At 55.1% G+C, this 12,260-nt stretch overlaps 1 protein-coding gene and 1 non-coding gene across 2 annotated transcripts; one reads left to right on the top strand and one right to left on the bottom strand.

Moving 5' to 3' along the window:
- The first annotated feature begins 1,813 nt into the window (after positions 1-1,813).
- LOC133344745 (anterior gradient protein 3-like) lies at positions 1,814-11,606 on the top strand. The gene is made up of 7 exons (XM_061554863.1): positions 1,814-2,102; positions 3,317-3,380; positions 3,550-3,602; positions 4,736-4,812; positions 6,451-6,514; positions 7,561-7,644; positions 10,877-11,606. The coding sequence occupies exons 1-7, from the start codon at positions 1,910-1,912 to the stop codon at positions 10,924-10,926; spliced, it is 585 nt and encodes a 194-aa protein (XP_061410847.1). The 5' UTR covers positions 1,814-1,909; the 3' UTR covers positions 10,927-11,606.
- TRNAA-CGC (transfer RNA alanine (anticodon CGC)) lies at positions 2,332-2,403 on the bottom strand. The gene has a single exon. It is a non-coding gene; the product is annotated as a tRNA-Ala (tRNA).
- Positions 11,607-12,260: the final 654 nt, after the last annotated feature.

Here is a 12,260-nt window from a genome sequence, read left to right as displayed (position 1 = left end):
TAGCGAGCACCTCTTAAGGACTGCACGGCACAGAAAAGGCGGCCGATGCCACGCCCGGCCACCTTTGCGTCCCCCAGCGCTGATTTTTACACGCCGCAACCAGGTCAGGTACTCATTTAATGCTGAGTCGACCAAGGGGAAAGCCTAGGATCGGCTCTGACACGGCGACTTCCAATGCAGCGCGTACACACATCCCGCGAGTCACGCACACACACAGGGAGACGCACGCGGTGATGACACGTGCCCAGGCGACGGCTGCGCGAGTGAATGCCCCTTGCCCCAGTGTCTCCTATTGCCCTTGGCAGGAGACTGAGACAGCTGCCCCCCCCCCTCCCCGTGTCGTGGCGGAGCGAGCCCCTGTTTGTGCTGGCAGCGCGGGCAGCAGTCCTCGTCCCAACTCAGCTGCCCCCACCGCCTGCCCCCTGCTCCCCACCCCCTCCCATTTCACGCCAGTTCGGATTTTTTTCTCGCGCAATGAATCAGACCCTGATATGACACGGCCGTTAATTCTGCTCCGGTTTTTAAGTTTTATTATTCGTTGGTACTCGTAATAATTTATCTCTCGGCTCCTCGAAGCCCGCAGCCAATCTCATTCATCAGCTGATCCACACTCCGGAAGAGCCCCCCACCGTAAACAAACAGAGAGAAGTTCCCCTGCTCCAGCTCAGAGCTCAGCCTCAACCCCCGTCTCCTCCTCCTCTTCTGCCTCCTGCGACCCCCCCCCGTCCACCCCCCGCCCCCCGCCCTCCGTGTGTCCATGTGTCTGCATTCACGTACGGCCATCTGGTCAATTCCACTGCTGGATGAGGGCCTCCGCACTAAAGATGTCCCTGGTGGTGACAGTGGTTTAAGCACTCTCCACCTCGCATAGAAGTGTGTAGTACGGTACAACAATGGGTGCAACTGCTGCTGCACTGCCCACTGTTGGCAGGACAGCCCCCGTCGTAGCCTAACGCACTCTGGACTCTGGACAACGTTGTCAATTATGTATCCACGAATGCATCACTGAGGAGCAAGACTCATCTGCACTGCTACCAATGAACGGCCCATTTATTAAATCTAATTCAGCGTCATCAACCATGATCATGATCGTTACGATCATCATCACGATTATGGTGTCAAAAGTTCACACTCGTTCATTGGATGGGTAAACCCTCCGAAATTAATAATTTCATCATCATCATCATCCTCAATCCATCATCAGCACCGTCTTCATCACCATCGCGAGCAGCGTAGCGCCCGAGATGATTGTCCCGCTCTGTCCGTGCGAGGGCGCACGACCAAGATCCGGCACGGGGACAGCTGCTCAAACACGCACGAGAGGCCGCCACTCAAATCAATCCGAGCTCTCTAATTTATTTCTTTATTTTTGCGAGGGACAAAAAAAATAGAAAATGAATGAAAATCACGCGAAATTATTTTACACACGCGCGTTGCGCTAAAACGTTAACCTCTCTGGACCCACGTCCCATTGACCACGATCACAATAACATCTAAACATCTCAACTCTCTTTGGAAATTCCAAGCGAGGCGTGGTGGATGATGCCCCCTTGCTGATGCTTTTCTCGGTAGACCTTGCGAGCGGTAGCGTCCGGCGGTCGGTAGTCGTGGCCAGTGTCGCGATAAGGTCACGGGACCCCGGGGGGGTAGCCCTCTCTAAAGCCACCGCATCCGCCAGCTGGGTCCACACGGCCAGGCCCTCGGCCACCTCGTGAGGGGGCCCTGATACACCGGGCAGCGCCTGATTGGCCCCGTTCCCCTTGCGGTCTGCTGCTCGGGGCCCCCGTGGAGGCCCATAAATAGCCTTCGTTGCGGCCGGGGTGGCACAACGCACTCGCCGTCACCGCTTGTTCAAGCCACATCTTTATTTGCCTCTTTGTTGAGTTTCACCCCACCGTACGGCAGCATCATGACAACGTCGGCGAGGCTTCTGCTCGCGGCGCTGGTCGCCACGGCTCTCGTGGCCTCCGGCCGAGCGGCGCGTCAGGTGGCCGGCGTGAGGAAGGACGCGAAGGGCGCCTCCGTGGGGAAGGGGGGCGACTTTGGCAGGGCCGACGAGGCCGCGGACAGGGTCTCGCGCCCCTTCAAGTCTCTCGACGGAGGTTCGTGAACATCCCACCACCAGCAAAACCGCAATCTCGCCGACAAATCCCCAACGGCAGTCGGTCACGGGCAGAGGAACGCAAACACGTCTCGAGTCTGGACTTGAACAGAAGCAGGGAGTGGACAGCATGGCTGGCTGGGGGAAGGGAGTACCCAGACGAGAAGGGGAGAGGAGACTGAGCGAACCTCTCATTGAGGAATTCAATTTAAAAAAAATCCAGCCGAGTGTGGAGATGCCGGGGATTGAACCCGGGGCCTCACACATGCGAAGCGTGCGCTCTACCACTGAGCTACATCCCCGGCCGTCTCTTCAACTCGCCGCTGTCGCACAGATAACAAAGATCCCCTATGTAGCATTGACAGACTTGGGGTAAGTGTTGTGAGCGAGCACCTCTGAAGGCCGGTATGGTACCCGAGGGAGTGGGTGGCCAGCACTACGCCCGGCCGCCTTTGTCTCCCGAGTGGCGATGTTCACACACCGCACCAGGTACTCATTTGAGGCTGGTCGACCTAGGGGTGACCCAGTACCGGTTCAGATAATCGTCCCTGGTGCTGGCGACCGCCAGTGGGAGTCGAACTCAGGTCTCTGCAGGGTTTGCAGCGCAGCGCAGCATGCTATAACCGCTGCGCCACCGCTCCCCACAAGATGCCCGCGTGAGCACCTACACACAGACACACGCATGTTTTTTTATATTTTATTTTACCAGGTAAGGCCCACTTAGCGATACAGCTCTTTTTCAGAAGCGACCTGGCTATCACAGATGATCGCTCAACATAGTGACTTACGCTGGAAATGTATAGCAGCCAAATACTCTAAACCAGTGGTTCTTAATCTTTACTGCAGCCTTGCAAAAAATGTATAATGATAACAAATACTTAGGTTAGATAAAAAAAAACTAGTTGTACTTAGATGCCCGTAATTAGTGTTTTCTATTATTTATCGTCAAAAATAATCTGTCCGTGTCTCGCGCCCCCAGAAAGGGCATCTCGCACCCCCCAGGGATGCAGTGTGCGCCCCAGGTAAAGGACCACTGCTCTGACCGCACTTTGATTCTAAATGAGGGGAAAACCATAGGACCCGGAGCAAAAGCCACGCGACCACAGGGAAAGAGAGACACTGCAAACTCCCAAATGGGGTTGCGCTCCACACATGCTGAGCCGGTGTGACCCGCGCGATGTGCGCGCGTGTTTGTTGTTGTTGTTGCTGCTGCAGGATGGGGAGACTCCATCCCGTGGGTCCAGACGTACGAGGAGGGACTGAAGATGGCAGCGGAGCAGTTGAGTAGCGGCGATGCCACCGCGCTCACAGCCAACCACGCCAGTTGTTGGTGTTGTTGCTGTTGTTGTTGTTGCTATCTCTCTCTCTCTCGAGCCGCATGAGTTTGATCTCGGTCCGTGTTGGGTGAGTTTGCATCTCCTGACCACGTGCCTTTTTTTCTCTTACAGAGGGAAGCCGCTCATGGTGATTCATTGGTCCGAAGCGTGCCCCTACTGCATAGGTAAAGTACTCAGGCATTGATTTTCTCACAGAATTGTTTTGTGCGCGGTTCGCTGGGAGATCGAAGGACTAATAACGTGACTAGTATAGCGACAGCCAAAGCCACGTGTATACTGGATGTGGTGTACCGGGTGCAGGAAATATTCTATGCACCGAACTGTTTGAAATGAAACCCCTGGGCGAGTTGGTTACCGATGGCTCGACTTACGAGCTGGCTTTGTGCAAAGAGATGCTGTGCATTTAGGAATCGAGCGAAATCTACGGGCTGGTGGTTCCATCACGACTTGTACGAAGCGAAAGATCAAGAGATTCTTGCAAAGCGAATTGATGTGCGTATCGTAAGCGAAAGTAATCGATATGAATCGATGAGTTCGATGCATCGTTACGCCTTGCCATTTTGACCGACCCACACCAGATACTGTAAAATGTGACAATTCGGGATGGGGATTCAATCCAAGATGCAGATCTAAGATCAGCGCTCAGTACTTTGTGTCAACATCAGAACGGGAGATACAAAGGTGGCCGGGCGTGGTGTTGGCCACCCACCACCCCGTCTTGCACCGTGCCGGCTTTGGCTGGTGCTCGCTAAGACCCCCAAGAGTGTGCATCGGGCGTACACGTCTGATCTTCGCTTGCGTGTGCGTCTTTACACATTGGCCAGTCATCTCAGTCAGTCAACCCACCTGGGTTTGTCCCGTGACCTTTTGCCAGCGGGCGTTCGACACTTCACGTGGCCTTAAAAAGCACTTATCCTGGCACAAGCGCCACCTAGTGGCGTACGGCAGCTGTTATTGTTGTTGTCTTTACACGCGGTTGTGCTGCGGTTAGCGCGCTGCGCTCAGAACCCGGCGATCCTAATTTAGATTCCCTCCCACGGCCAACACCGATGACGATGATCTGAAACGGTCCTGAGCCTCCCCTAGGTCGACTCAGCATCACATGGGTACCTGGTGCGATGTGTAAACATCGCCACTGGGGAAACAAAGGCGGCCGGGCGTGGTGCTGGCCACCCACCCCCTCGTGCGTCCGTGCCGGCCGTCGTGGGTGCTCGCTAACAGCACTTGCCCCGACAGTCTGTGAAGGCTACACGGTTAATTTTTTCCTTTGTCTTTTTTTACACGCACGGGTCCCCAGCCCTCCGCGAGGCCTTCAAGAACCACGGCGAGGTTCAGAAGATGGCAGCAGAGGACTTCGTGAGCGTCAACCTGCAGGTGCGGCGCAGGGGGAATTGGGTGGGAGTCGTGTGCCCTGTGGAGGCGCTCCGTGTGCGTGGAGGCGCTCCGTGTGCGTGGAGGCGCTCCGTGTGCGTCGAGGCGCTCCGTGTGCGTGGAGGCGCTCCGTGTGCGTCGAGGCGCTCCGTGTGCGTGGAGGCGCTCCGTGTGGGTGGCACCCCGTGCCCTGTGGCTGAATGCGAGCGGTGGTCGTGTCTGCCGAATCATCACCTCTTGCTTGGCTACGTACGAATGAAAATCAACAGCCATCATCAATCTTTAAAGTGCTGTTTGCTTCGTCGTCGTCGTCATCATCATCATCAGCCGTGGTCAATCCACTGCTGAATGCGACGCGGTTGTAATCCGCGTGGCGCGCGCACTCGCTGACTGATCTTCGTCGCTCCGTCTCGGACGCGTTCCATGTCTTGGCCGCCACTCGCTCCGTGGCCCTCGGTCACCGTCCCTCCTCGACGACGCCTCCTGTCCCAGTCCACGAGCTCGTCGCAGACATTGTGGACGTAGTCATTGACACCGCGCGCCTTCTCTATGTGCACGCGGGCCTCTTTCTCTCTTGCAATGTCACCGCTAAGTTCGCGTCTCAATTACCGTCAGCGCTTAGTTGTCTCCAGCCTCGACTTTGCGCTCTTCTGCCTGATGAGTTTTCCCCATTCATTTACAGAAGAAAGTCTTCGAATCGATGTATTGTCCGCCCATAGCCGGCGCTAAACCCTGGAGGCTGGGCTTGTCCGCATCCAGTGAGCCTCCCGTGGCGTGAGTTTGAGTCAGGGTTTATTTGATTTCGTACACAGCAGTAGGAGACAATGATGGCTATAGTGTGTCGAGCATTCATAGCAAGATGCAACTGATAATCAGCTGTTTCCTCCTCCTCCGACTGCTGCTGTCTAAACGAACAGGGCTGCACTTTGTCTCGTTTGAGTCGGTGGTCGAAAACAATTGAGGCTGTCTGCGTCATACACGCAGCGTGGTGTGTACGTTGAACTTCGTTCGCACCGTACATAGCCAACCGTGCTTATCGGAGGTGCGGGCGAAGGACAACAAACTAAACATGAAAAGCAGTTCTCAATAAATGCGTTTTCACTCTAGATTTCAAAGTGTATAGCTCCAGTGGCTTCTTAACATCGGAAGGAAGAGCGTTCCAGACGGCCGCAGAAACGCATCTGAAAGCGCGCGATGCGGTGAAAGTCTTTGTTCGATGGCCATCCAAGAGCCGCTGAGGATGACCCAGAGTTCGCGTGGTGATGTCACGTGGCAAGCAAGGAATGATGGGAAGAAACGATCAATCCCCAGGTCCCAATTGCGCTCTAGGATTACCGTGTTGCGCCTGCTTCTTTACGCGTGTGTGTTGTGTAGTGCGTGCACACGTGTGTGTGTGTGGTGTGCTGCACACACGTGTGTGTGTGTTGTGTGCTGCACACGTGTGTGTGTGTGTTGTGTAGTGCGTGCACACGCGTGGGTGTGTGTTGTGTAGTGCGTGCACACGTGTGTGTGTGTGTTGTGTAGTGCGTGCACACGTGTGTGTATTGTGTAGTGCGTGCACACGCGTGGGTGTGTGTTGTGTGCTGCACACGCGTGTGGGCACAAGGGCACCGTTAACGCAGCGCTTTGATGTCCTTTAAGACCGAGACCTTGGATCAAAACCTCGCTCCCGATGGTCGCTACGTGCCCAGGATCATGTTTGTCGGTAAGCGGCGCGCCCAGATGTCCCAATGGGATTCCACGTGCGCCCATGTGTGTGTGTACATGTGTGTGTGTGCATGTGTGTGTATGTACATGTGTGTGTGCGTGTACATGTGTGTGTGTGCGTGTACGTGTGTGCGTGTACATGTGTGTGTGCGTGTACATGTGTGTGCGTGTACATGTGTGTGTGTGCGTGTACATGTGTGAGTGTGCGTGTACATGTGTGTGTGTGTGCGTGTACATGTGTGTGTGTGTGCGTGTACATGTATGTGTGTGCGTGTACATGTGTGTGTGTGTGTGCGTGTACGTGTGTGCGTGTACATGTGTGTGTGCGTGTACATGTGTGTGCGTGTACATGTGTGTGTCTACTTATAGTGGTAGTGTGATGATTAGCGCATTGCGCTACGAACTTAACCACCGGTGTTCGATTCCCACTGACGGCCAACTGGTTCAGACGATTATGTGAACCAGTCCTGGGCATTCTAAAACTAAACTATTTGTTTTATCTTACCAGGTAAGGCCCACTGAGCTATACAGCTCTTTTTCATAAGCCTGACCACAAATAAAAGCGCCACTAAGTGGCTTACCACGTGGAATTGTATCGCACCCAAATGCCCTAAACGTTTATTTTATTATTCTAAATGTGGAGGGGGGAAACCGGAGGACCCGGAGAATAATCCACGGGAACACAGGGAGAGGATGCTAACTCTAAATGTACAGGCGTCAGGGTCGGGGTCGGACTCCTCATGAATTCTTGTATATCAGGCGAAGTAGTAAACGTTTCTCCACCGTGGCGCCCCCCGACTCCTCTAGGTCGACCCAGCCTCAAATGAGTACCTGGTGTGACAAAGGCGGCCGGGCGTGGTGCTGGCCACCCACCCCATCGTGAGCCGTGCCGGCCTCCATAGGTGCTCGCTAACAGCACTTGCCCCAAACAGTCCGTTCGAGGCTATACAGGGGATCCGTGTCTTTGTGTGTACGTCGAAAGAGTGCGTCCGTGAATCTGCACTCGTGTACGCGTATCTCTGTCTGCGTCCCGTGTGTCGGCAGACCCGTCCATGACGGTGCGAGCTGACATCGGCTCGGGCTACAGGAACAGCCTCTACGCCTACCACTCGGACGAGGTGTTCCGTCGTGAGTGATCACCGCACCGCACTGCACCGCACCTCCACGGCAACTCCGCGTCCACGCCCCTTGCCACGGCGCCACGTGGCTCCGTGCCGAGCAGCACAGGACGCCCGGAATATTGGCTTTTAATGCCCCCCTCCAACCCCGCAATAAATGAACCATCATATAACGCGATGATTCATTTCCAAAAAATCAGTCGGTTGGCTACGTACGGTGCGAAAGAAGTTCAACATACATTCGAGGCTTCCCTGGATAGACGATTTAGATTGTTTTCTTCATCATCACCATCATCACTGCGCAATCGATCCCCACGGCCAATGCCGAAGATGCCACTACAGCTCACCATCACCTCCTTCCTGCTGCCAGGTCACGGCAGTGTTTCTTTGCGCAGTCGGCATCAGCAGACCTCCTCCCCGAGGAATGTGGAGTGCCATCCAATGCTTGAGTCAGGAGGTATCTTGCGTATCGTGAGATGTATCTCCTTCCTTCCCGTAACTCATCAAACGTATACTAGTTTTGCATAACTATGCACTGCATACGATCGATGAATGGCACTTACTCGTGACCGCCAGATGTAGATCACTGTGATTTGCATGAATTGCAAAAAATTCTATTCTCAGGCGCATGCACACGCACGACAGTCGCCTAGAATGGAATAATCGTCCCCTGGCAGCTCGTAGTATCGTTGCGATTATCACACACGAGGACTTCAACTAGGGACACAACAACGACACGAGGCAGGGGGGGATGACATCACCTGGTGTCGGCAAATTCGTTTCAAAGGCAGTGCATATATTCTCAGAGCATGTTCGTTTGCATGTTCACCGCAAGTACTGAGTGATTAATGCAGTCCGTGATTCCTTGCCAAATGTGTCTATTTGGTGTTTGCACATCTTAACACCTCCTGTTTTTTTTTCCGGCGAGGGTAAAGCCTATTCTTATATATTTCACGAGCCCAGGGTGCTGTGGCTATCTCCGCTGAATCGGCACAATTTCCCGTCGCCTGTCACTGCTCGCCACCCCTCCCCGTGACCGCACCCTGCAGGTCGGCCCAGCCGGTTCCTCCCAACCGGTTGAGCCGGACAGATCCCAACCCTGGTGGGCTCACAACGCAGCAGCAGTGAGCGCGCTCCGGTTTCTAACGACAAAGCGAGTTTGACTCTTCACGGCGGAGCGACTTTGCTCTGTGCTTACGCCTGTATACATACTGTGCTGTACAAAGACAAAGATCTCTCCCGTATAGCCCGAACACACTGTTGGGGCCATTGCTGTTAGCGTGCACTTACAGCACGGCACACGAGGCCAACACCACGCCCGGCCGCCTTTGTCTCCCCAGTGATGATGTTTACACACAACACCAGGTACTTATTTGAGGCTGAGTCGACCGAGAGGAGGCTCATGACCGGTTCAGATAATCGTCACTGATGTTGGCCGTGAGCGGGAATTGAACTCGGTCCGCCGGGTTCGTAGCGCAGTGCACTAACCGCTACAATACCGCTCCCAACTGCACTCACACCTATACACAGACGACCACGGCATGCGTGTCGTCAGATTATACCATCACACATTATACTCTACTCACACGTGTACACAGCGTATAGCATCACGTGTACACATATTTTACGCGCACACGTGTACACACGGTGGCGAGATGTTAACTACCTCGCCTTGTGTACAGGAAATCGTGGGTTCGATCCTGACCATGACGCCTGTATATTTGGAGTTTGCGGTGTCTCTCTCCTCGTGGTCGCGTGGATTTCTCCCCTCCACATTTCGAATCCACGTGCGTTTTAGAGTATTTGGCTGCTATAAATGTCCACGTGATAAGCCACTTCGTTGAGCTATCATTTGTGGCCAGGTCGCTTCTGAAAACGAGCTGTACGGCTAAACTAAAGGACCTGTTCGTGTCACATCAATCGCCTTCGATCTTCACCGTGGCCGACAACAGAATGCAGGTGGCGCAGTGCGCGAACCACTGCGCCACCGCTCCCCATTGTTTGTTCACGTGGCGCCAAGCACAGTTCTCCTCGCCATATCCCCGCTTCCACCTATCGTGGATTTTTGGTTTTTCCACCACGGCGAGTTAAGCCACGCGCTGGGTTCACAGCTCCGCGTTGACCCTGCGATAGAATCACCCCGGAATGCTCCCGGATCTCGTCATCAACATCCCGCCAGCTAAAGCTACGCGGGACTTTGAGCCCTGGACGTGCGCTTAGACGGTTGTGTGGCGTGGCCGGGCATGAACACACACGGGCTGCTGTAGACGCGGCGCTTCGTGGCGGTCAGGCTTGAGGGCCGTGCGGCAAAATCAATTGTTGGACTGTACTATGCTCACGCGTATGTGCTCTGACTATACCGGTGTGGTGAAGTATGGTCAGATAAGCCCCCCCCCCTCCCCCACTCTCAACGACCCGCCCAGCGTGGGGAGGCTCTCATCCCGCAGTTTATTGACAAAAGGGCTGAGCACGCGCATTTACAAGGTCTGTCTAGGATACGAGTCTTGATGCTTGGGTAACCTTATGCAATAATTAACGTGTTCGTTATAAATCATCGTAAACACGGGCTCGATTAGCAACGATGAGTAATACATATATTTTGCATGAATGTCAGTGAGTTTTGGGACAACTATACACGAATGAGTTTTAGGAGATTTGGCTATTGATGATGGGTCAAAGAAACTACACTATTTGTATTCTACCAGGTAAGGGCCACTGAGCTGTATAGCTCTTTTTTAAGAAGCCACCTGGCCACAAATGATAGCCCAACGAAGTGGCTCTTCGCGCGGAAATGTTTCGCAGTAGTGAAATATTCTAAACCCAGAGGACCCGGAGAAAAATCCACGCGACCACGGGGAGAGAGACATCGCAAACTCCCATTATACAGCAGGCGTCGTCAGTGTCGGGATCGTACCGACGACCTCCTGCGTACCAGACGAGGTAGTTAACATCTCCTAGCCACCGTGATGATGATGATGAGAGAGAGACACCGTACACTCCAAATACACAGCAGGCATCGTCAGTGTCGGGATCGAACCCACGACCTCCTGTGTGCCAGGCGAGGGAGATAACATCTCGCCGCCACCGCAGCGCCAACTAATCGTGTAGCAGCTGTACAACGGCGATCTGCGCGTGGGGGGTGCCGTGTGCGTCGGTGTTGAGTGAGCGGGAGCCGGGGTCGAGACGGCTGAACGTGTCCGCCGTCTCCGCTGACGCTGCTGCCCTCCCATTGCTTCCCGCAGTGGTGGACGCCATGAAGAAAGCGAAGGTTCCCCTCAAGACGGAGCTGTAGTGCCAAGCGAGGAGCGACCAGGACCCGGCACCTCCACACAGCGAGGGGGTGGGGGGCGGGGAAGACTGTGGGGGAGGGGGGGGATGGGGGTGGGGGGGATAATGAAGGGGGGGGGGTATTGTGATTTTAACAAACGGCGAAGTGATTTTGACCAGAATGAGACGAGGATTTGTAACTGGACCGGGGCTTCATTTCAAAAGGGGTCTGGCCACACAGAATAGTTCCGCACCCGGAACACCGCATCCAGTATGCACCTCGCTGTGACCGTGGCTGCTCGCGACGTGTCTGCCGGAGAGTGTTCGGTGGGCAGTGAGACGGGGGTCCTTGCACCGGACCGAGCGCGCGGGTCCAGACGACGTCGCCTCATCCGATGGCCGCTGACGGAGCTCGCTCCTGACCCGTACGTCGCCCCGAGCCGCCTCGCCACCAGAGCCGCCACAGTCTCCGTCTCCCTGGGCGCTCGGTCGCGAACGCAGCGAAAGAGTTCCGATGGGTCGCGGTGTGGATGTCGCGAAGCAACCGACTCGCCGGCGTCGGTGCGTCGCAAACAGCGCGCCGGGCACAGATGTAAAATGTTCGCGTTGCCAATCGTCGACCTCGGATGATCGCGCGGATGCGTCCTCTGCGCCGCTGTTTACCGACACCCAATTAAACGCACGACCTCACGAGCATCCCTCGTCCGCCCCCTCGCCATTCGTTCTTTTGTTTCGTGTCGGGACGGGCACGAAAACCACTCGACGCTCTCGCTGTTATCAGTGAAAGCGACGGCGGCGGCAGTGGCGGCGTCTACATCGGCATCGCTCGCGGCACGGGTTGAGGTTCCCTCGAGAGAGCGGCACGGGTTGAGGTTCCCTCGGGAGAGCGGCACGGGTTGAGGTTCCCTCGAGAGAGTGGAGGTCGCACGACCCGCATCAACTCCTCCGTGGGCGTCCATGGTACCCACGAGAGCCTCGCCGGGTCTGCTGCTACGTTCGAATGTTTTGACCAATTTCTTTTGTCCACTTATATATGTCAAGGTGGGATCTGGTATTTCGGAAAATCCCACACCCCATTACGACGGGGGATATGTATAATATGTATGTTGAACTTCTTTCACGCCGTACGTAGCCAAGCGTGCTAATGTTATCGCATTAGCGTTATCGCATTAGCGATAACATTGGCCGGGAACCAGACGGCTTCACCGACCCACATTGTGCACTTGCCACCATCACAGCCACTACCCCATAGCCCGTCGAGTTTGCAAATGATACTCGGACAAATCTCGACGTGATCCACCGACCCTTGCCACCAAGTCCCCTGCACTGGGAGGCCCCTCGCGCCCCAGACCCCGTGGG

The sequence above is a fragment of the Lethenteron reissneri genome, chromosome 20, assembly GCF_015708825.2.
Source record: "Lethenteron reissneri isolate LAM-NWPU_2019-01 chromosome 20, ASM1570882v1, whole genome shotgun sequence".
NCBI classification, from domain to species: domain Eukaryota; kingdom Metazoa; phylum Chordata; class Hyperoartia; order Petromyzontiformes; family Petromyzontidae; genus Lethenteron; species Lethenteron reissneri.
This window is presented reverse-complemented; position numbering and strand designations above follow the sequence as displayed.

What these genes read in the sequence shown, in the direction of transcription:
- LOC133344745 (XM_061554863.1), top strand. Translation starts at nt 1,910, where the DNA reads ATGACAACGTCGGCGAGGCTTCTGCTCGCGGCGCTGGTCGCCACGGCT. An exon ending in CTTCAAGTCTCTCGACGGAG is followed by an intron (nt 2,103 to 3,316) that starts GTTCGTGAACAT and finishes TTGCTGCTGCAG; the next exon opens with GATGGGGAGACTCCATCCCG. An exon ending in GCCCAGGATCATGTTTGTCG is followed by an intron (nt 6,515 to 7,560) that starts GTAAGCGGCGCG and finishes GTGTGTCGGCAG; the next exon opens with ACCCGTCCATGACGGTGCGA.